The sequence below is a fragment of the Suncus etruscus genome, chromosome X (genome assembly GCF_024139225.1).
Source record: "Suncus etruscus isolate mSunEtr1 chromosome X, mSunEtr1.pri.cur, whole genome shotgun sequence".
NCBI classification, from domain to species: domain Eukaryota; kingdom Metazoa; phylum Chordata; class Mammalia; order Eulipotyphla; family Soricidae; genus Suncus; species Suncus etruscus.
Genome location: NC_064868.1, coordinates 63,399,102 through 63,424,926, shown reverse-complemented (window position 1 = coordinate 63,424,926; position 25,825 = coordinate 63,399,102). Strand labels below are relative to the sequence as shown.

General features: G+C 36.2%; 1 protein-coding gene across 1 annotated transcript in view; it reads left to right on the top strand.

The window, feature by feature from the left end:
• PHKA1 (phosphorylase kinase regulatory subunit alpha 1) overlaps positions 1-25,825 on the top strand; it is a 210,960-nt gene that overhangs the window by 49,272 nt on the left and 135,863 nt on the right. Inside the window, exons 7-11 of the mRNA XM_049767159.1 lie at positions 3,000-3,098; positions 12,144-12,290; positions 18,593-18,646; positions 21,867-21,989; positions 25,433-25,528. Of these exons, the coding sequence (XP_049623116.1) occupies positions 3,000-3,098; positions 12,144-12,290; positions 18,593-18,646; positions 21,867-21,989; positions 25,433-25,528 (519 nt within the window). The remainder of the gene's footprint in view (positions 1-2,999; positions 3,099-12,143; positions 12,291-18,592; positions 18,647-21,866; positions 21,990-25,432; positions 25,529-25,825) is intronic.

Below are 25,825 nucleotides of genomic sequence, written 5' to 3'. Positions count from 1 at the left end.
AGATTAAACATTCTTGAAATTTGAATAAACAATAAATACTCTGTAGATCTAAAACAGTCCTTGGAAAAATATGAGATACATAAAATTTCACAACTTCAAAGCATACTTTAAAGCAATAATCTTTAAAACAGCATGACACTGGAATAAAGACAGGCCCTCAGATTAGTGGAATAGACTTGATTACCCTAAGATTGACCATCAGGTTTATGATCAATTAATCTTTAATAACTAGTCAAGAAATATGATCCAGAATAAAGAAAATCTTAATAAATATTGTTGGAAAAATTGGTCAGTTACATGAAAAATGATTATCTCAGGGTCTCTTTTACACCCTGCACAAAGGTCAAATTACAATGGATTAAAACACCTAAATATCATAACTGAAATCACAGACTTTGTAGAGAAAAATGAAGGCAGAACACTTTATGACACTGAAACTAGGATGAATCGCTGGCCAAGCAAGTGGAGCAAAGATAAACAGATGGGGCTACAGAAAACTAAGAAGCTTCTGTACCTCAAAGAAAACTGTGACTAGGATACATAGACTACCTATGGAAGAGGAGAAACCATTCACTCAATGCCCCATCTGATAAGGGATTAGTAGCTAAGATATACAAGACACACAGAATTTAGCAAGAAAAAAGCATCTAATCCCATCCAAAAATGGGGAGAAGAAATTTGCAGGCATATTCTCAAAGAAGAAATACAGAAAGCAAAAAGGTACATAAAGAAATGTTTCACATCATTAATCATGAGGGATATTCAAATCAAAACACCTATGAGATACCATCTCACACTAGAGACTGATACCCATCATAAAAAACAGACAAGCCAGTGTTGGCATGGATGCAGGGACAAAGGGACTCACCATTCACAATTGGTGGGAATCTAGACTAGTTCACCTATTTTGGTATACAATCACATCATTATTCATAAGGAAAATTCAAAACAAATTAACTACAAGATACCATCTCACACTAAAGACTGGTCCCCATCACAAAGAACAAGACAAACCAGTATTGGCATGGGTACAAGGACAAAGGGACTCGCCATTTATGGTGGGAGGAAATGTAGACTAGTTCACCTGTATTGATGTACAATATGGATAATCCTCAAAAAACTAGAAATTGAGCTTCCATATGACCCAGCAATAACACTCCTAGGAATATACCCTAAGAGCCCCCAAAACACAATCTAGCAAAAGCCCTCTGTATTTCTTGGTTCATCGCAACATTGTTCACAATAAAATCTAGAAACAACACAAGTGCCTGAAAACAGATCATTGGCTAAAAAGTATGGTACACCTAAAAAATGAAATACTAAGCAGCTATTAGGACAAATGAAGTCCTGAAATCTGCTTATATGTGGATGAATATGATCATTATGATGAGTGAAAATAGAGAGAAAGTGATAGACATAGAATGATAGCACTCGTTTTTTGGGATTTAAAAATAGCATGACAAGAGAATCACAGTCCAGGAGGACCAGTCCACGGTAGGAAGTCTGCCACAATAGTAGAGGAGTGTAGTTTGGGTAGAGAAGGGTATGACAATAATAGTTGAAAATGATTGCTCTGCACAAATACAGCTGCTGAAAGGAGATAAATAAGTGAAATGAATTGTACCTCCTCATGAACTACAGTACAAACCAGTGTCTAAAAAGGAAAAAGGAGAAGCTGGAGTGGTGGCACAAGTGATAAGGCATCTGCCTTGCCCGTCCTAGCCTAGGACGGACTGCGGTTAAGTCCTCTGGTGTCCCATATGGTCCCCCAAGCCAGGAGCTATTTCTGAGTGCATAGCCAGGAGTAACCCCTGAGCATCACCGAGTATGGCCCAAAAAGAACAAAAAAAGAATAAAAATAAAAGAGAAAAAAAGAGAGACAGATAAAGAGAAAAAGCAGTAAAATTTCTGGGGACAGGGTGGATGAGAAATCAGGACATTATTGATAGGAAATGTGTACTGGGGAAGGATGCTGTATATTGTCTGACTGAAACTAAATCATGACCAACTTTTTACCCTTGGAAAAAATCCTTATTGAATTATTAAAGACCTTATTACCACAGTGTTAAAGTAAAGAAAAAGTTTTCTTCCTGACCAAATTGTAATATATAATCAATGAGTATCTCACAGTCACTTGGGAATAAAGAATACTACTCTGATACCACTCCTAGTGTTTATTACCTAGAACTGAAAAACACAATGTACAAAACCCCTCTGGATTTGCATGTTCATTGTAGCACTATTCACAATAGACAGAACCTGTAAACAGCCCAAGTGCCCAAGAAAAGATGAAAGGTTAAAGAAACTATGGCACATCTACACAATGAAATACCATGTAGCAGTTAAAATATGAAGTCATGAAATTTGCTTACACATAGATGGATATGCAGAGTATTATGCTGAGTGAAATGTACTAGAGGGAGATGTATATACATAGGAAAATCTCAGTTATTTGTGGGATATCAGAAAAAAGATAGTTTGGTAATTATATCCAAAGACAATATAGATAAGGATCAGGAAGATAAGTCTATGATAAGAAGCTTGCCACAAAGATTGCAGTGTTGCAATTAGGTAGAGAAGTGACCACTATGAAATGATAGTTGAAACTGATCACTGTGGACTAGAACTGGGTGCTGAAAGGAAATAAAGTGATATGCATGGTACCTTTTCCTTACATTAGTGTACACCACAGTGTCTGAAAGGAAAAAAGAGGGGAGAGAGAAAAAGGGAAAAAGAGATAAAATGCCTGCCTTAGAGGGGGGAGGGACACTGAGACCTTGTTGGTGGGAAATGTGTACTGGTGAATGGTGGTATATATTGTATGATTGAATCTCAATCATGAACAACTTTATAACCACAATGCTTAAATAAAGTAAAAATACTGTTTTATTCTATTCTACTAAAGTTAGTCAAAATTACATTGTACACTAGTAAGTTATTTGTAGACCAGGGAGAGAAGTACATATAATTCTAGCATTAAAGTTCTTTATTTCTCACAGGCAGCCCTGGAAGCATTAGATGAACTTGATCTCTTTGGGGTGAAAGGTGGGCCCCAATCAGTTATCCATGTCCTGGCTGATGAAGTTCAACACTGTCAGGTAAGAGAAAAATTGACAATGCTATATAATGTTTTATTTGTCAATGAAAATAATTGCACCTGTAGATAGGAAATTTTTATCTTAAGAGTCAAACCCGAGACTAGCCCACAGAAATACATGACAAGAAAAATTTGCTTTTGTAATTGGGGAATCTAATAACCAAATTACTTTCCCCACATCCCACCCCTTACCACTCATCTTACGAAATATTGGATTGTATTTCAGATTAATGGATTTTCAATAGGTGGACTAATAGAAAAAAAGTACATTATAGTTATTAAAAGTATGGGACTGGAGCCATGACGCAAGCAGTAGGGCGTTTGCCTTTTATGCCCTAACCTAGGACAGATAGTGGTTTGATCCCCAGCATCCCATATGGTCTCCCAAGCCAGTAGCAATTTCTGAGCGCATAGCTCAGAAGTAATCCCTGAGCATCACCAAGCGTGGCCCAAAAACGCAAAGAAAAAAAAATAACGAAAACTTTTAGCAGACATATGGTAATTTTCTAAAATCTCCCTAGAACAGGAAATTTATACTTGGACTCAAGGTATTGTTTGCTCTGTGGCATATGCAAGTGTTGTGTAAAGAAATAGAAAAATGGGGCCAGAGAGGTGGCACTAGAGGTAAGTGCTAGCCAAGGAAGGACTGCAGTTTGATCTCCCAGCGTCCCATATGGTCCCCCCAAGCCAGGGGCGATTTCTGAGCACTTAGCCAGGAGCAATCCCTAAGCATCAAACGGGTGTGGCTCCCAAAAAAAAAAAGAAAAAAGAAGAAATACAAAAATATGGCTGGAGAGATACCTCAGTAGACTGAAGTGTATATTTTGCATGCAGGAGATCAGATTTAGTCCTTAGCATCATCACATGGTTGTCCTTATGGGAGAAACCCACGGAGAAACTGAGATTGGTACCTGAGGATCATGAGTTATTTCTAAAAACTAAAACGGAGAAAAAGAAATGTAAGAGAAAAACGGAAAATTGTGAGGCCTGATCGATAGTATGATAATTAGGGCCTTAGCCTTGCATGCAGCCAAGCCAGGTTTGAACCCAAGCATTCCAGATGGTTCCTCAAGCCCACCGATTGTAATTCATGAGTGAAGAGCCAATAGTGTCTTCTGAACACCACCAAGAGTCCCCCCACAAAAAATTCAAAGAAATAAAATGTTAATTCTTCCAACCCATGAGCAGGACTTATGGCTATATTTCCTTGTGTCCTATTGTATTTCTTGAAAAAGTGTTTTGTAGCTTTCTTTGAATAGATAATTTACCTCTTAAGTTGATTTTGGGGTACATGACTATATAAGACACAATTGTGAATGAGATTTTTTAAGTCTCTTATCTTTCATTTTCTGTATATAGAGAAAACATATTTTGTGGGTTAATTTTGTAGGCTGCCACATTGTTATATAAATTTGTTGTTTCCAGAAGCTCTTAGGAAGAGTTGTTAGGGATTTTAAATATAGTTTCATATTATCTGCAAAAAGTGAGAGCCTGGCTTCTTCCTTTTCTATGTATATGCCCTTGATATATTTTTCTTGCCTGGTTTGCTATGACAAGTACTTCCAGTACTATATTGAATAGAAGTGTTGAGAGGGAACAGCTTTGTCTTGTGCAAGATCTTAGAGGAAAGGCTTTTAGATTTTTCCCTCTGAGTATAAAATTTGGCATGGACTTGTGGTAAATGCCATTGACTATATTGAGAAAAGTTCCTTCAATTCCCATCTTATTGAGAATTTTTTATCATGCTGGATCTTTTAAATGCTTTCCCTGCATCCCTGCATCTATTGATAAAATAAATTTTATTTTTTCTTTATTGATATTATTTTATTGATTGACTTGCATATATTAAACCATTATTGCATCCCTGGAATGAATTCTACTTGGTCATGGTGTATGACCTTTTTGATGAAGTGTTGAATTCTATTTGCTACTATTTTGTTGAGGATCTTTGCATCTATGTTTGTAGAATCAAATAATGCTACATATGTTCATTAAGGATATTGGCCTGAAATTCTCTTTTTGTGGCACCTGTCTGCTTTTTGTATCAGGGTGATAGTAGCTTAAATAAGCTATTTGGTAGTGTTTCTTTTTCTTCAATTTCCCAGAAGACACTAGAAGGACTGGCAGTAGATCCATCTGGACCTTAGCTTTTGTATTTGAGAAGTTTTTTGATTACCATTTCAATTTCCATAAAGTGCAAGTCTGTTCAGATATTCCAAATTATATTTGTTCAACTTTGGGAGGTTATTTAAGTTCATAAATTATCTATTTCTTACAGGTTCTCTTGTTTTCTAGCATAGAGTTTCTCAAAGTAATCTCTACCCTCTGAATTTCTGTAGAACCTATAGTGATCTATCTCTTTTTAAACTGGAGTAATGGTTCACAGGACTCGTATGCATGCTTGGCATACAGCTCCATGTATTGGATCTCTGGTAGCAAATGGGTTCTATAGCATTGCCAAATATAGCCTTGGTAACTCTCATTAAAAGTGGCAGATACTTTTTTAAACCCAAACAATTAATCTTTTGTGATTGCATGTGCATATTTCTGCAAGCAGCTTAGTCTTTTCATTATGACACAGCATTGGGACTAGAATGTAGATGGGCAAAATTGTGCCATGCTCATATCTTAGTATGACTTAAACCTGTGCCATCTTTCTTTCATTATGTGCACATATTAGAACACATTAGTCTATGTATTCTTGCCTTAGAATTAGAATCAACTTAAACTAGATTTTTTATGAGAGTACATCATCTCATCTGAGTTTTTACCATGTGTCAAATGTCTTATCAACATGTAACATGAAATATAATATAATGAAGATCAAAGTCTAATTCTCTTATTTATGGTTATAAAGTGATTGTGTTATGTAAAATTTATTTCTTGGACTCTGATTCTATGTATTTTATTTTCGAAAAATAGCCAAAAGAAAACAAAAGGTGACTGATTTTGAGTGGTTTTTTTTTGTGGTTTTGAAGCACTCTGTTTTTTATTTAAACAAATTTATTACATACATGATTGTGTTTGGGTTTCAGGCATGTAAAGAACACCACCCATCACCAGTGCAACATTTCCATCACCAATGTCCCAAATCTCCCTATTTCCCACACAACCCCCGCCTGTACTCTAGACAGGCTTTCTATTTCCCTCGTACATTCTCATTATTAGGATAGTTCGAAACTTAGTTATTTCTCTAACTAAACTCATCCCTGTTTGAGCTTCATGAGGTGAGCTGTAGCTGCCAGCTCTTTTCTCTTTTATATCTGAAAGTTATTATTGCAAGAATGTCTTTCATTTTTCTTAAAACCCATAGATGAGTGAGACGATTCTGCGTCTTTCTCTCTCTCTGACTTATTTCACTCAGCATAATAGATTCCATGTACATCCATGTATAGGAAAATTTCATGACTTCATCTCTCCTTACAGCTGCATAATATTCCATTGTGTATATGTACCACAGTTTCTTTAGCCATTCGTCTGTTGAAGGGCATCTTGGTTGTTTCCAGAGTCTTGCTATGGTAAATAGTGCTGCAATGAATATAGGTGTAAGGAAGGGGTTTTTGTATTGTATTTTTGTGTTCCTAGGGTATATTCCCAGGAGTGGTATAACTGGGTCATATGGGAGCTCGATTTCCAGTTTTTGGGGGAATCTCCATATTGCTTTCCATAAAGGTTGAACTAGATGGCTTCCCACCAGCAGTGGAAAAGAGTTCCTTTCTCTCCACATCCCCGCCAACACTGCTTGTTCTCATTCTTTGTGATGTGTGCCAATCTCTGTGGTGTGAGGTGGTACCTCATCGTTGTTTTGATTTGCATCTCCCTGATGATTAGTGATGTGGAGCATTTTTTATATGCCTTTTGGCCATTTGTATTTCTTCTTTGTCAAAGTGTCTGTCCATTTCTTCTCCCCATTTTTGATGGGATTAGATGATTTTTTCTTGTAAATTTCTATCAGTGAAGCACTCTGTTTTACCTAGTAACTCTGGTTAAATGTTTGGTTATCATACTGCTTAAGTGGTAATACATATTTTCATTTTGTTTTGTATTATCCTCTATTGAACAGACTAAGGTTCTTTTCACTGACAAATGAGTTTTCTCATCTTGTCAAACACTAGGCACCCAGTTTTTTATAATAACTTCTTTATATAAGCACTGTGATTACAGAAAAGTTCATAGTTAGATTTTAGTTATGTACACAGCCTTTTATCAATGCAACTTTTCCACCACTAATGCCCTTCATTTCTCTCCCACTCCTTGCCTGTCTGGGGCAGACGTTTTTCTTCTCTTCTTTCTTTACTGACACCATGGTTTACACTCTTTTCAATGACAGGTACCAGACATATCACTTTATCCTCTTTGAGCACCAATTTCTTGTCCAGAGTGATCAGTTCTGACTATCATTGTCATGGTAGTTGTCGGTGCATTTGGTACTCTAACTGCACTTACCATTCCTTGTGGTAAACTTCATGTCGTGGACTGGTCCTCCGGCCCTCATCTCTATTGTCTCTGGATATTATTACCATATTGTCTTTTTAAGTAAATATAAGATTACTTTATACTTTTAAATCTGTAAAAATTCCCATAAAATTAACAATGTTAGAATAGAAGCAGAACTTTCCAACTTATGCTCTTTTCATCTTTAGGTTTGAATCATTTCTAATAGAGAAATGAGATTGTAAATTAATTAACTATTGTAGAGGTCCTTTGCAATTTAGCTGATTATGTACATACTTGTTAATCAGGTGGGGCACTCTTGCCACTTCTATTCAATATAGTACTGGAAATACTTACCATAGCTTGTAGGCTATGGTACATGCCATAAAATATATCAAGAGCATCCACATACAAAAGAAAAAAGTCAATTTCTCACTGTTTGCAGATGATAAACCATATTTGAAAAACCCAAATACTCTAAAAAAGCTTCTAGAACAAATATATTTTTATAGTAAAGTAGCAGTATATAAAATTAATTTGCAAAAATCCATGGCTTTTCTATATACACATAATGAAAGATATTTTTTAAATAACCCATTCACAATTTCACATCAGCATATAAAGTAACTTGGAAACAATTTAACTAAAAATGGCGAAAACATCTGCAAAAAACCCATACTTCTTCAAGAAGTAAAACAAAATGCCACAGAAATGAAAACACATCCACTGCTTATGTATTAGATTAAATAACATCATTAAAATAGCAACACTTCCCAAAACACTGTACAGGTTAAATGCATTCCTATAAAGATACCCATGCCATTTTTTTAAAGAAACACTCCTGAAATTCATATGAAAGTAAATATTCACAAATAGCTAAAGAAATTAAATATGAGGCATCATTTTTCCCAAGTAAAAAATTTACTATAAAGCAGTAGTTATTAAAACAGCATAGTATTGGGATAAAGACAACCCATTAGATGAGTGCAATAGATTTTCTGTCCTGAGACTTACCCTCAGGTATATGATCTTTAATACAGGTGAAAGATTTACAAAATAGAGTAAGGAAAGCCTCTTCAATAAATGGTACTGAGAAAACTGGTCAATACATGCTAATAGTGAACTCAGACTTACTTTAAATCATGTTCAAAGGTCAATTAAAACTCAATTAAAGACATTGATATCAGACTTGAAACCATAAGATGCAAAGAGAAAATTTTAGGCAGAACATTCTGTGACATTGAAATTAAAGCTATTTTCAAACATGAAACATCACTGACCAAGCAAATCAAATTAAAGATAAATAAATGGGGGGCCGGAGAGATAGCATGAAGGTAAGGCGTTTATCTTGCATGCAGAAGGACAGTGGTTCGAATCCCGGTATCCCATATGGTCCCCAGAGCCTGCCAGGAGTTATTTCTGAGCATAGAGCTAGGAGTAACCCCTGAGTGCTGCTGGGTGTGACCCCCCCAAAGAAGGTAAATGAGTCTACATTAAATTAAGAACCTTCTGTGGCTAAAGAAAACAGTCTGTAGGCATGCCTACAGAATGTGACAAACTATTAACCAAATTTCCATCTCATAAGGGGTGAGTATCTAAGATATGTAAACTACTGGTAGAGCTCAACAAGAAAAAACATGTAGGCCAATCCAAAGGAAAAATATAGGTGGCCAAAAAAGACCGTGAAAAAATGTTTCACATCATTAATCATCAGGAGATGCAAATCAAAACAAGAATCTAACAACACAAAGACTGGCATACATAAAAACAAAACATGAACAACCAGTGCTGGTGTAGATTCAATGAGAAAGGGATTCTTATTTACTGTTGGTGAAAATGTCGATTGGTTCTGCCTTTTTTGTTTGTTTATATCAAAACCATTACAAACTATGTAAAAACCATACATATTTCTTCATAGTTGAGTTTCAGACATACAATGAATCAGTGTCAATCCTACCATGGTGTTGACTTTCCTCCACCAGTGCTCCCCAATTGCATCCCATACCTCCCCATCCAAAACCCCAGCCTGACAATATAACAGGTCTGTTTTAAGTTTAGGTTGTTCAAAGTTTGGGTCTCTTGATTCCATTTTTGTTGGCTTTGGCTAGATATTTAATTCTGTCCTTTTTTTAACAATACCAGTGCTCCTGAGACCACTTGGCCCTTGGACCCCATTCTTTCATATTTGTGTTTCTCCTTTTCTACTCAGTTTCTTTCCTTCTCACTATACTCTTGGGCCAAGGGTGTTTGAGAAAACTTCTCTTGAGATCATTGTGTTTCTTCATGTAGTTATTCTAAATATCATATATAAGTCATATCACTCTGTATTTATCCTTCTTTTCTGGCTTACTTCATTTAATGTAAGCTCTTCCAGTTCCATCCTTTTTGCTAAAAAACGCATGACTTCATCACTACCTACAGCTATGAAGTATTTTATTGTATGTATGTGCCATATCTTCACGATCCACTCATCTGTTATTGTATATCTAGGTTGATTCCAAGTCTTAGCTATTGTAATGAGTGCTGCAATTTATAGTGGTGTGCATATATCTTTTTAGATGAAAGTTTTTTGTGTGCTGAGGATAGATACACAGAAGAGACACAGTTGGGTCATAAGGCAACTCAATTTTGAGTTTACTGCAAGACTTCCTTACTCTTTATTTATAGGGCTTTGTTCCTGTTTTTTGAAAACATTTTAGATAATCCTCACATATTAAATTTCCATATGGCACTGCAATACCACTCCTAGGTATATACTCTATGAGCTCAAAAGAACAATGCAGAAAAAAGTCTTCTGGGGCTGGTGCAGTGGTGCAAGTGGTAGGGCATTTGTCTTGCAAGTGGCTAACTTTGGATGGACCGTGGTTCAATCCCCAGCATCCCATATGGTCCCCAAGCCAGGATTGATTTTTGAGCTCATAGCCAGGATAATCCCTGAGCATCACGGGGTGTGGCCCAAGAAAAAAAAAAGAAAAAGAAAAAGGTTTTCTGTATTCCTATTTTCATTGCAGCACTATAAACAACAACCAAAATCTGGAAATAACTGAGATACCTGAAATTAGAAGAGTGGAGAAAGAAACTGTGGTACATCTACAGTGTAATACAATGTAGTGTCAAGACAAATGAAGTTATTAATTTTGCTTGTACATTGATGGAACTGGAGAGTATTCTGCTTAGCAAAAGAGTCAGAGGAAGAGGACAGCACAGAATCATTGCACACATTTATGGAATATAAAAATTATAGTATGTTAATAATATCCAGAGACAATATAGATCCAGGAGGACCAGTCAATGGTAGGAAGCTTGACACAAGTAGTGTGGGAGCACAGTTAGGGCAAATAAGAAATCACTGTGGCAACTGGAAATGATCATTTTGGTCAAGAATTAGATGCTGAAAGGAGATAAAGTGATTGACATGATACCTTTCAATAACAATATTGCAAACTACAGTGTCTCAGAGGGAAAAATTAGCAAGAGAGACAAGAAAATCTTTGACACAGATGTTGACAATGGAGAGGGCAGTGGAAAGGATGGGAGGAAAATTTGAACACTGATGGCAGGAAATATGTACTGGTGAAAAGTATTGTACATTTTATTACTGAGACTCAATTATGGACAGCATTTAGCTATGAAATAAACAACTGTATTATGAACAACTACAGTATTTAAGTAAAGTAAAATTTAAAAATAAAATCAGTTGATTAACTATTAAGAACAAGATTAGGGCTTTCTGTATTGCCCCTTAATTGTGAGGTGAAACTAGAGGATACTTCGCATTAGCCTGAGCAATGTAGTATTTGCAGATTACAGGATCTTTAATACAGAAACCTGATGCCAACAATAGAGACTGCGTGAAAAATAAAACTGTATTGGCACTACAGACAATGACTTGGATTGAACAAACTAGTTTGCCTGGAGCCTAGAGTTGGTCTTATGCCAGGAAACTTCAGGGGTAGGGTCTTCTTGTAGTTAGACCAAGGCTTTTCCTTTCCATGACCCCCATATTTTGGTGGGCCTATGCAAACAATATTTGCCACTCTAACACCGTTTTTACTGTGCTCCTTTGACTCTAACCCTTAAAGAAAACCTCTTAAACTTTTCATGTTAACTTAAACCAATATGCATGTGCATGAAAATATAAAAAATACTATGCCTTCAATGTTTAAGGAGTCACATAAATTTCATGGCTTTAGATTGCTTTTTGTACTGCTAAGAAATGTTATAATGTACCACAATCTGGGACTTGTGGACAAAGTAATTGTACATGGGTTCTGCCTTATTTTTCTTAATGTTCTTTGTAAGTTCAATATTTAGGCGTCATCAAGGGGATTTCTTCTGAGAACTCTGTTTATGGGCGATTGTCCTTCCACTGTAACTTTACCTTGTCCTCTTTGCATCATTGTTCTCGTAATTAAAAGTAAAAAATTAAAAAAGAACAAGATAAACGTAAGATATGACTAATAAAAATAACTATTTTTTCAGCTGTCACTCTTGAATACTATCTAGAACTATATCAGAATTATACTCTTCCAAACAAATATTTTAGAATTAATGATGTTTTATAATCCCAAGTTACTTAATAATGTATTGCATTTGACTTTCTTTCTCTTAGTCTATCCTTAGTTCTATACTCCCGCGGGCTTCCACATCTAAAGAGGTTGATGCAAGTCTACTTTCAGTTATTTCCTTCCCAGCCTTTGCTGTAGAGGACATTCAGTTGGTGGAACTCACCAAACAGGAGATCATCACCAAGCTTCAGGTATGCCTATTTGTGCCTTTCTATTTTTAGGGTTATGACTTTTAGAAAATATTAATATCTTTTGGAATTTGAGTAGGTCATATATCTATGATTTAATCGTGATCAATAGTTATTTCATAGATATCAAGACATATTGACATCATGTACTGTAACATTTAATGAGAGAAAGTCTGGAGCAAGAGATACAAGGTATTGAGCACCACACAACCCTGGGACACAGGAGTAATAGCAGAAGGAAGAACAACAGCTAAGAGGACATTCAGGAAAGCAGGGAGGCAGGGTCTCTCCAAACTTGATACTTTGAGGCATCAGGCTGGCGGGTAGGTCAACCAAGCTCCCTGAACCTCAGGCCACCAGAATAGCAGGCAGGCTCTCTCTATAAAGACCCCAGTCCTAATTGCCCTCCATTGGCAGTTACAGGGAATATTTCATAAGTGATATTCTCACCCCTTAAAAGTACATTAACACAATTATGACTGGGTTCTTACAATATTACCTCTTTCCTGTTTGTTAAAATAAATAAATAAATAAATAAATAATAGTATTGTTCAGGTATTGTTCTACATTGTTAAAACAAGATTTAAAAGATCTGCTATTCAAAAGAAAAGATCTGCTATTTATGTTATTAAGGGTGATGAAATACTGGGACATATGCCTACAAATAATGATTAGAAAGAAATATTGTACTCACAAAATTAATTAAATATATTACCATATTGATCCCTTTTGAACTACCCCATTAGGGAAAACCAGACTGTATTTAACAGTGTATATTACCCACTCAGCCCCTCCTATGTTTATGCCCACCAAAAAGAGAGCATCTCCTAAATGACCTAGATCAAATCCAATGGGGAATGTTACTCTTACTCCCCCCAATACAGGAGAATTCCATAAAAACTGCCCTCAAAAGGGAGAGGTATATTTTCATTAGAAACTCAAGCTCAATCTCAAATCCAACCTAGGACTGATAATATTCCAATTAGTACTGGTGACAGCCCAGAGAGACCTTCATATCCAAGGCATGATTCAAACTCCAGAACTTCAAATGATGAACCAGTTAAAGTCTGTCCAGACTCAGAGTTTGAACATTCTCCTTTGTGCATAGAATAAGGTCAGAGGCAAGAAGCTTTGTGAGCTCTCATCTTATCAATGGCTGAAAACAAATTCACTTGGCCATTTCAAAAATGTCTGTGCCTCTTAGTGACCTACTTCTCCATATTGCTAGGAATATTTAACTTGCTGGACAAAAATTGCACTTTGAATCCTCCAAAATTTTCAAAACATGACTAGAGTATACCTGAACTCTTCCCAGTACTGTACTTTTAGTTGAGGATATGGTATAGTGATGAGACCAAGGCCAACTATACACCCTAGGTTGATCTGTTAGGTGCCCAGGATCTGAATGGTGTGATTTTTACATTGGGCACATTGGAGAGGATTGATACTGATGCAGAATTCAAGGACAGCTACACAAAAATATTCCAGTGGGTTACAGAACCTTATGTTCAATTTATAGAAAAATTAACAAATGCACTGCAAAGTCAAGTGAGAAAAAAGACCCAGAAATACCTGATGAGGCAGTTGGCTTTTGAAAATGCCAACCAAGACTACCAAACAATTTTGCACCAGTTATAGAGAGAAAAGATGTTATGGTCTACCTGAAAGCATGCTGGAACATAGGTTCCATCTCACATTAGACACGTGTAAACAAGCTTGGGGCCTACACAGTACAGAGGCAGTCTAGAGGACTAGGTTATCTGTGCAAAGAATATAGAAGAATATAGAGCTCCACCCAACAGTGTAGTTTTGAGGCCATCACCTGGACCTTGTCTGAAATGTGGCAGGAGAAACCATTGGGCAAGAGATTGTAGCTCTGCTGGAGTTTGGAGAAACTGGAGAAGAGAACAACCACAGACCTCACAAAACTGGAGTAAATGCTATGATTCTAGAAAATTTGGTAACTAGCAAAAGAATGCAGGAACTTCCCTGGCCTTGCCTCTGGAGACTGACACCAGGACCTTGCCCAAAATGCAATGGAGAAGATCACTGGGCAAAATATTGCCCCAATAACCAACAGGTATTGGGAAACTGGGCAGAGGGCCGACCCCGGCCCCAGGAAATAAAGGGCCTCAATTCATGCAATTAATAGTTGCAACCTGCCACCATAGAAAGTGCTGCCTTAGATATCCCCTGCACTGACACCATCACAATAACACCACCTCAATGTCCATATAAATCTAGAATAAAGGTATCAATATTCCCAGGCACTGTAGGCCTACTCTTAAAAAGAAGCAGTCTATTAAATGAATCAATGAGTATGTGGGAATAATAGTTTCTGATTACATGGGAGAAATAGTAATTTTTATGAAAGAACCAACAATATGGACATTTAAAAAAGGAGATCATGTTGTCCAACTCTTAATTCTATTTGTTATGTCTGTGTAATTTGATTGCCAAAGGTTTGGAGGTTTGGTAACAATAACTCCCTAGCAGCCTCTGTGCATCCCCTAGTGGATTTTAACTATAATCTTACAAAAACATACAGCCACTTATAACTCTAGAGATATATGGAAAGGAATTTAAAGAAATGATTGGTACAAATACTGTTGTTTCCATTATCTCTTCCCAATACTGACCTTATAGTTGGGCCCTGCAGGAAATACCATATGGTTTGCAAGGATTAGATACATTGCCTTCTTCTTCTGTCCTACAGAGTGCTAGATGACTGAGCACATTGGCCCTGAAGAAAGTATGGCCACATTTCAGTCTTATGTAGCTCCCAACCCCTCAATTTATGGGGTTGAGACCTACACAAATAGTGGAACTCTGAGTTCACAATTCCTCCTCCAGCCACTTCTCTTGCCCATAATTCAGAGAATTATGTATATACTTTTTAATCAAGGTCACTGAGGTACAGTTCTCACCACACTATGTATTAATTGGAAGTCTAACCATTCCACATGGACACCACAGTGGCCCCTAAACGAAGTAAAGCTAACGGTGCTTATAATTTAGTAGAGAAACAACTTAAATTGGGGCAAATTTAAACATTGTTTTCAGAATGGAATTCTACTATATATTACAAAATAATCAGGCAAATGGCGACTATTGACTGACTTACAAAATATAAATGCTACCATGATTCAAATGGGAATCCTTCAACCCAAACTCATCTCTCCTGCAGCAATTCCTAGAGACTGGCTGTTGGTTGTTAATTAATTAAGACTACTTCTATAATATTCCTATGTACAAAGATGACCACAGTTGCTTTGCATTTTGTATCCCTTCTTTCAAGGAAGCTATATTTAGGTTTCAGTGGACTGTTTTTTTTTTTTTGGTTTTTGGGCCACACCTGGCGATGCTCAGGGGTTACTCCTGGCTGTCTGCTCAGAAATAGCTCCTGGCAGGCACGGGGGACCATATGGGACACCGGGATTTGAACCAACCACCTTTGGTCCTGGATCGGCTGCTTGCAAGGCAAACACTGCTGTGCTATCTCTCTGGGCCCTCAGTGGACTGTTTTACAGTAGGAAATGACCAACTCATCTACTAAATGTCAATATTTTGTATATCCTTCTCATAAAAAATTTCCTCATACTTGCATTATCTACTACATGGATGATTTTATGATAGTATAGTCTAATGAGAGTGAGCTTCAAAGATTATGTGAAGATAATAATTACATTCTTACCAGCAGCTGGATTACAACTACCAACAGAAAAAAATCAGGTGCTACCCCATATAAATATATGACTTTTGTTCTTGAGTGCACTACAGTACATCCTCAGAAAATTTCCATCTATTGGTAAGACCGCAAAACACTCAATGATTTTTAGAAACTGCTGGGAGACATTAATTGGGTCCTCATCTCTATTGGTATTTCTAACTCAGAGTTGAGCAACTTGTTCCTCACTCTGGAAGGAGACTATGCCCTGGATAGTTCAAGACAGTTAACTCCAAAGGCTCAGAAGGAATTGTACTTTTTATAGACTGCCTCTTATCTTTGTAATTTTACCCCTGGAAAAAAGTATGTTTATTACTTTTTAGTTAGACCTCAGTCACCAACTGCTGCAATTGTTCAATTATCAGATCCATTAAAATGGATTTATTTACATAATATACAATATCATTCTATTGTACCATATTTGTCATTAATAGTTACTCTAATAATTAAAGAGAGACTTGAGTGCATGCTTTACTGTGATATGACCCTCATATAATTTTTGTTACTCATCTTTTAAAAGGAAATTAACTCAATATTATCTCTTAGTGATATTCTTCACAGAGCTTTGGGTAATTTATCAGGAGACCTTTTCTCAGTGGGATAACTAGGGACTTTTTCCGTAAATCACTCCCTTTGTAATCTCTTCCATAATTTGCTCTTTTTCTATTTTAAATGTCTGATATTTTGTATTGATGGCTTATTCTCATGGAAACGTTGGATTGTTGGTCCATCCCTTACAACAACAACAGTATGTACTAATTATAATTCAGTCCAGCAAGTGGCACTTGCCACTTTGCTTTAATTACTCTCCGACATGTCAGGCCCATGTAATATAGTAAGTAGCTCAGCCTATGTAGTTGGTCTTCCTGGAATTATCATTGCTTTGATAAATGCTCATAACCCTGTGGTTTGCTTCAACAACTGCAACCTATTTTACACAAATCTATTTTCATCATTCATATAAGATCTCATTCTGGTCACCTAGCTTTAGGAAAGAAATCAACTGATCACTTACCAATGCCAATATTTAAGTCACCTCTAGCAAAGTGTAATGCCATACACACAAATGACATTCACCTTCAAGTACATCCCACTAAGACAAGCCAAACAAATTATCTTTACTTGTAAAATTTGTGCACCATTGCACTGTATCTCCCATGTAGCTAAAGTAACCACCAAGATCTGCAGACAAATTATGGCAAATCGATGTCTCTCAAGCTAACATTTTCCATAAAAACCATTTCTGCATGTATTTATTGATATATATATTCTATTTTATATGGACAGTCCCTATGAATTCATTTTATTACAATGCTTTTCTATGATGCGTGTTCACAATACTATGATGCTACATCCTACACTAGTAAAACTTATTCATTTTACCAAGAATGACAAACCACAGATGTTACTGGTATCCCCTATAATGCTCAAGAACAAGTCATTGTTGAACATGCTCATAGGACACTCAAAACTCAATTATTAAAAAAAATAAAGGGGTATGCCTCATTTTTAGTAACCCAGCCAAAATTGTATTCCTGTACTTTTAGGGGTGTCATGAAATTTCTCCTTTAACTGCCAGCAGAGGGCTGTAGGGACTTGGGTTTTTATAGCCAGAGCTTGCCTGCTGCTCTGGGAGAGCTTGCTGGCCTGTGAGTCCAGGGAACCTTGCACACCCAGTGACTTGCTGGGCAGCTTACCTTCCTACCTGCCAGCCTGATGCACAGCAAAACAAGTCTGGAGAGAGTGTACCTACTGCTTGCCTATCTGCTTAGCTTCTGCTCCTGCTTCTGTTGTTGCTCAAGAGTTGAATTTTGTCTTGATATCTTGTGTTTCTTGCTCTCAACTCGTTCTCTCTCTCTTATTAAATGTAACATTTTACACTGGTTCTAGGTAAGTCTGATCTGGAGGATTTTCTTAGCTGATGCAGTAATCTGTCAGTGCAGAGCAGTCAAGGAGGTGATGGTCTTCTGCAGGCCAAAAGATCATTCTTTGAGCCAGGGTGATTGCAAATGGTATTTCACTTATTGTGTAGTGCAAATTTGAAGCATCAGGGCCAAGAGGTCTATACTTTAGTTAGTGGTGACATAAGTGGTTGATTTTGTTTTTATGACCAATTTTTGTTTTAATATTCTCTGGTTATGTAAAATGTAAATTTGAGGTTCAGTGTTTGAAAAATATAGCTCTGTAAAATTTTTCTACTCTTCCGTAAAAGTTTTCAACTCTTCTGTCTCAGAATATTTCTACATATAAAAATATGTTTTTATTTGCTATGTGGCTAGTCACAGAACAATGTACATTTGGAATTACACTGTCATGGATATATTTTATTTATGGTAGAAAACAGTGGAGAAATAACAAATTCAAATTATTATTAGGAAAATCTATAAATCACTCTCACTGGGAATCACATTGCTGAATTCTGCTATTGGGCTAAGTTTCTTTGTTTCTTTGTATGTTGTGTTGTGATGTATATTACTCATATGGTGGCACATAGAGATATTGTAGAAGTTAATATTTCTGAATAATAATACATCTATAGCAATGTAAAATCCATTGTCCTTTTCTTTTGTATTTTCAGGGTCGTTATGGTTGCTGTCGCTTTCTCCGAGATGGATATAAAACTCCTAAAGAGGTAGCTTCCTTTTTCTCTTAGAATAAACTCAAATATCAATAATCCCTTCTTTCAGCAGTCTTCTTTAGAGGAAAGAGCCTGTTGGGTAATACTGTTCACCAAAAAATACAATATGATAGCTGCTTGATATTTTTGTTGGATTTAGATGCCAACTTTGGTTATTGAGCCTTTTTTGCAGTACATAAAATATGGAGAGGTGCAGATCTTCCTTCTCTTACTGTTAGTTTCAGGAAAAGAGCTACTGATGACTGTTTAAGAAGTAGATAAACGTTTAAGATAGCTCACCATCCCTCTTACTCCAAAAATCTCAGCCACCATTACAAAACCCTGTGTTTTGCTCAGGTAAAAAATGTCAGTGAGAACAGTCTCAAACCTATCATCACACACCCTAAATTGGTGGGGGTGGGGTGCAGGGACCCCCATCATCCTGTAAGTTCATTGCATGCAAAACAGCCCCTTCCCCATTCTTTCATCTCTGAACCTATTAGCTGCTGTTACAAAAGCGAAAGAAAGAAAGAAAGAAAGAAAGAAAGAAAAGAAAGAAAGAAAGAGAAAGAAAGAAAGAAAGAAAGAGAAAGAAAGAAAGAAAGAAAGAAAGAATAAAAAAGAAAGAGAGAGAAAGAGAAAGAAAGAGAGAGAGAGAAAGAAAGAAAGAAAGAAAGAGAGAGAAAGAGAGAGAAAGAAGGAAGGAGAGAGAAAGAAAGAAGAAAGAAGAAGAAAGAGAGAAAGAGAGAAAGAGAGAGAGAAAGAGAAAGAGAGAAAGAGATAAAGAAAGAAAGAGAGAAAAAAGAAAGAAAGAAAGAGAGAGAAGAGAGAAAGAAGAAAGAAAGAAAAGAAAGAAAGAAAAGAAAGAAAGAAAGAAAGAAAGAAAGAAAGAAAGAAAAGAAAGAAAGAAAGAAGAAAGAAAGAAAGAAAGAAAGAAAGAAAGAAAGAAAGAAAGAAAGAAAGAAAGAAAGAAAGAAAGAAAGAGAGAAGAAAGAAAGAAAGAAAAGAAAGAAAGAAATAAAGAAAGAAGAGAAAGAAGAAAGAAAGAAAGAAGAGAGAAAGAAAGAAAGAAAGAAAGAAAGAAAGAAAGAAAAGAAAGAAAGAAAGAGAGAGAAAAGAGAAAGAAAGAAGGAAGGAAAGAAGGAAGGAAGGAAGAAAGAAAGAAAGAAAGAAAGAAAGAAAGAAAGAAAGAAAGAAAGAAAGAAAGAAAAAGAAAAGAGAGAAAAAGAAATAAGTAAGAAAAGAAAGAGAAAGAAAGAAGAAAGAAAGAAGAAAGAAAAAAGAAAGAAAGAGAGAGAAGAGAAAGAAAGAAAGAAAGAAAGAAAGAAGAAAGCCCATTGATCATCTGCCCCACAAACCTCACAGACATTTCAGCTTATAACAGACAGTTCTAAGCAGAACAGGTCTAATATTTCTCACCCTAAGAGCATATACAGCCCCCAAACCAGAAGACCAACCCAAAAAACTAGTGTAGAGCATTTCTTTCATACTTGAACAGTGTCACTTACATAGAATAAATAAAACCCCAAACAGATATACTTTCAACTACATCTTATAAAATTAAACAGACCACTTTTAAAAAAATACCCTGAACCTCTGGTATTCCAATCCACTCAATGTAAAGAATGATGGGGAAACTAAGGAAGACACCAGCAGCTGGAGATATGGAGAGGAATTCTAGCAAATTTCCAAGTCCTCCGAAGCTCAAAAACCCTATAGATAAGGACCTAAAATCCAGCATTTAATGTCTTAGCAATGAAATTCAATAAATCACTAGTTAAACAAATTAATAAATTCATAGACAAACAATTCAACCAAACCAAAGAAGAACTTTATTAGAAGATGAGAGAATCCATACGACTGGAACTAAGAGAACTAATGAACATGCTAGCAAGACATAATATCAGAATTACACACATAGAGAATTACATGGATAAACTTGAAGACATAATACAAGATAACAACAAAAAAGAAGTCAATAAAGAAATGAGAGAGCCAGAGCGGTGGCACAAGCATTAAGGTGTCTACCTTGCATGCGCTAGCATAGGATGAACCACGGTTCGATCCCCCAGTGTCCCATATGGTCCTCCAAGCCAGGAGTGATTTCTGAGTGCATAGCCAGGAGTAACCCCTGAAAGTCACAGGGTGTGGCCCCAAAACAAATCAAACAAAATAAAGAAATGAGAGACAAAACATTGGAAGAAAATATACATTGATTAATGAAGAAAGAAAAAAAGAAATATGATTTTTAGGAATATCAGAAATTTAAGGTAATACAGACTATTTACATGGTCACAAAATATCCCCAGTAGTTAATGAAGGGAAAAATCTATTCATCAATGATTTCTTGGTTCCCTTTTCCTCTATTGTAGTTGAGTAGGTTTTTGTTTGTTCACTCATTCATTTGATTTTGGGTCACACTAGGCCATGCTCAGGGTTTACTCTTGATTCTGTGCTCAGGAATCACTCCTGAGGGAGCTCAGAGCACTGTATAGTATTACAGGTTGGCTGCATGCAAGGCAAGTGCCTTACCTGCTGTGCTCTCTCTCTCTTTCTCTCTCTGGCGTTCTCTCGCTTCATATAGTTGGCCTGTTTTAAAAAGTATTCCGCTTCAAAAAGTTAACTTACTTTGTTACACTTGTCAAAAAATCTTCCTTGAGGCTGAGAAAGTGGTTCAAGTGGATGGATTCTATCCCTAGTACCATATATTCCCCTACGAGTCTGTGTGTGTGTCCCTCTCACCTGCAAATGTTCTTAAGATTATCATTGGATATCACTGTTAAAGTGAATGAGTAATCAATAAGAACCACTGTCATGAATCCAGGGATGTTTCATTGTTGACATTCTTGCTTTGTAGGCATAAGACTTCAAGTTCAAAAACTGGCACCACTCTACTGTCAGGTGTAATACTGGTGGCATTGCTAAGTTTGTGATCCCCAGTATTGCAATAGAGTATGTGATTTCCAGCAAGCGCTACATTTAAGTGTGAAGACAAGCTCCCAACAAGTCTTATTTACAAAAGTATATGTAAGGTCCACAAGTAAAATGTAAATATCCCTCTTTCATGAGCATGACAACTTAAAATGCATGAGCATAGTATAGCCAAGTATGTTTGACTTCTTGTCATCAAATCAACAAGGGGTGAAGGGGAAAATAAATTTGAAATAAAAAACCTTTCATTGCCAATATAACCTGGAAGTGATGAGACAGACTTTATCTGCTATGTTTTTAATAGGATCCCAATCGTCCATACTATGAACCAGCTGAGTTGAAGTTATTTGAAAATATTGAATGTGAATGGCCATTGTTCTGGACTTATTTTATTCTCGATGGAATCTTCAGTGGCAATGCAGATCAGGTAATTTTCCAGGACAGAATGTCCTTATATCTTTCATTTGAAATTATTTTAAAACTGTGCCAATCCTGTGTTCAAATGGAAGTTTTCTTCTAAATAGGGAGAAGACACAGTTATCATCTAGAGACTACTACATGAGGCACCAGGCTAAGAATTGAGAAAACCAAGTTCTTTTTTATTATTTATTTTTTATTTCTTCTAATGACCAGATTATTATTTATTTCTTCTGATGACTACTAACCAATAAGTAGTCCAAATATCATCATTGACTTCTGTTGTTTCTCTGTACATATGTTGAAAATAGTTTTTCTCTTTTTAATGAGGAAGAATTTAACCCTATAATTCTTTGTATTTCATAAAAACTTCACAAATGCAAGTACTAGGCATCATCAGTTGGGCTATAATAAGACTTATTTTCCTAAAAGATAATTTTTCCCTACATGTTCATGACTAAAATCTGTAGGGCTATTCGAGTTAGGCCACATTAATTGAAAGCTTATCAGCAATACTTACAAAATTAAAACACTCTAATAAAATGCTATCACAGCTTTTTGCATGATACATGGTTAAGATATAACTAAATACTAAAAAAAAAAACTTATCCCTAGCAAAATATACTGAAGTTTGCTTGTGGGTGTGTGCACTTATGTTCCTATCAACTCAACCTAGGTTTTTATCAAGCCCAGGTACTTTACCCACCAAAATATATGCCAGAAGCAGACAAGCAAGCAAAGATATCATAAGAGTGAGTACAAAGGGGAAAAGCACACAGAACAGAAAGGAAAATGAGGGAAAGCTTATAAGAAAGGATGGAGAAGTTAAAGATAAGGGTAGGCACAGACTCATGTAGTCAGGGTGGCTGTAAGGAGGTGGTAGTTTGAGTTTATAAACTGGTGGAAGGAGGACTTTTTAAATGAATGAATATTTGTAACACTACAAATGAGGGTGGGTGGCTCATTGCCCTGAGGTATGCAAGTGAAATACACATATGTGTTATGTGTATTCTTATGTGGCTCAGTTCAACTGAGTACATTCTCAGGATGAATTTGTGCATAGGCAGTTTGAAATTTGCATGCTGCTTAAGTTGTTTCCTAATATACTAAATGGTTAACCAACTTTGTATTTTCAAATCAATAATTCAGAAGAACTAAATTTCACCATAAGTGGCAGTTCACATATAAAATCATATAAATAGTTGTTTGCTTTTTTACTTTTGTATGTATTCCTAATTTCTATGTATCAAATAATTAACCAAACTATGTAAATCTAGGCATAATTGGATCTTTATTTCCAGGTAAATACGATTTTTAAAGCCAGTAGACATAAAGTAGACAAGCTTACACAGAATGGTACATAGTAGCTAAAGCCTGACTGCCTTTGGCTCAGATTTGGACTAAAGATTGCACTTGTGTTATAGTCACACATTTGTAAACTCTTTGAGCTTTACGTTGCCAGTAAAAGGATTTATACACATGCACACATGTGCACTCATATGAGCACACATAAATATGTACCTCCTTGAATGATTATTAGAACTTTGAGTCTACATGTACAACATCTACATGATCCACTCATCTGTTCTTGGACATCTAGGTTGGCTCCAAGTATTAGCTATTGTACTGAGCGCTGCAATGAATAGTGTTGTGCATACATCCTTTTGGATGAATGTTTTTCTGTCCTGGGAATAGATACCAGGAAATGGTGTTGCTGGGTCATACAATGGAATACTACATAGATGTAGGAAATGACGAAATCATGCAATTTTCTGCGATGTGAGTAGAACTGGAAGATATCATGTTAAATGAAGTAAGCCAGTAGAAGAATAAATATAGAATTTTATCATTTATATGTGGTATTTATAATAACTGCATCAAAAAACCCAATGGTTTAAATGTGGCCTCAGAGTACAGCAAGGAGAAAGAAAGAAATTGAGTGGAGGAGAAACACAAATATGAAAGGATGGGGCCACGGGCCAAGAGTTCTCAGGTGCATTCTTTGAGTTAAAAAAGGACAGAATTAAATATCCAAGACAAAGGCAACAACAGTGGAATTAAGAAACCCAAACTTTAACAATCTAAACTTAAAATGGGCCTGCTATACTGGCAGGTTGGGAGGCAGGGTTGTGGTATTGGATGTACTCGAAACATTGGTGAATGGAGATCAACACTGGAATTAAATCTGATTCATTGTATGTTTGAAACCCACCTATGAAGGACTTTGTAAATCACAGTCGTTTCAGTAAAATAAAATAAAATGTAAAAAATAGAAAAATAAAAAAATTGGATCATTTTCAAAAACATATAATAAAATAGTTTTTATTTAAAAATAAAATAATTTTGAGTATGCATCTTTGTTGTACAGTGTCTGTCCTGCACTAGGCATTTATTAAATATTGCTACCCTTTATAGTTTAACTAGTGAATATACTTCTTTGCTATAGGACCATATAAGCTGCAATTTTTTCCTAGGTCCCCAAAGATTGATCTCTTTTTTCCTCCCTTTTTTATTATAATACTATTTATTCTTTTTTTAAATTTTTATTGTTACCAAAGTGCATTAAAAGTCTTTCACTGCATCATTTATGGTACATAGTGACAATGAATGAGGGGCATTCCTACCAGCAGTGCTGTCCTCCCTCCACCCCTGTTCCCAGCATATATCCCACATCTCCCTCCTTTACCCCAGAATGCTAGTGCAACTGGTCTCCACTTTACAGCTTGTTGTAGATTGAGCATCCACTCCACTGTCATCGGAGATAAAAAGGATAAGAAAAAGGGGAGAAAAAAATTGGTAACAACTACCAAAAAAAAAAAAAAAAGAAAGAAAGAAGAGAGAAAAAAGAGAAAGAAAAATGGAAGAAAAAAGAAAAAATTTACCCAGCAAATAAAAATAAAAATAGATCACCAAAAATAACCACAAGAGTGAAAAAGAAAGAGAAAAGTAAAAGAAAAAAAAGAGAAGAAAAATAAAGTCAAAAACTACCAAATCAAAACAAAACAAGAAAAAGTAGGGGTGCTGGAGTGGGAGGGTTTGGCGTTACCCCCACTTTTTTTTTGCATAGGCACAGTAAGCATTGTGGAAGAAAGGAATTCCCATGGCCTAAGAGATTCAGGGTTTCTACATCCTTGAAGCATACCATCATGGGATCAACCCCTGACTCCATATATACTCATTACCTCATTCCAAAGGCTTTTTTGTGGTGCCAGGAAACTTTCCTTTCAGTTGTGTGTGAGAAAATCAAGTCACTGTAGCTAGTGATCTTGGTATTTGCGCAGTTCATAGGACAGGGTCTAGGATAGAGTCTTTATGGTTCTAGAGGTTCCTATCCATCATTGTTGTTGTGTTCAGTCTTCTGTCACAATTGCTCCCTGTTTTCGTTCAGTTCCTAAGCAGAAGCCTAGGATATTATGGATCTAAAGCTCTGCTCAGTCTCCCTTTTATTTACAGGTCCAGGAGTATAGAGAGTCTCTTGAAGCTCTCCTCATCAAGGGTAAAAATGGAATTCCTCTTCTGCCAGAGCTGTACAGTGTTCCTTCTGACAAGGTGAGCCTGGAACATACTGTAATTTGTAACTAGGGAAAGGCAAGAAGTACCTTAACAAAGCTTCTTTGAGTTTAATCATTCTTAGTCTTCTGATTTTAATGATCTAAAAATGTGTCTTTATGTGGAAAATAGAAATACGATTGTATTTCTTCTAAATCAAATTTTAAAGCAGTTTCAATTATAGCAATGTTTCATAGTGAGACAAGGGCAAGATCATGCCATTGTTTGCTATTCTATTAGTAAAATTAATTAGTTGATGCCAGAGAAAATGTACAACATGTAAGGTACTTTCCATGA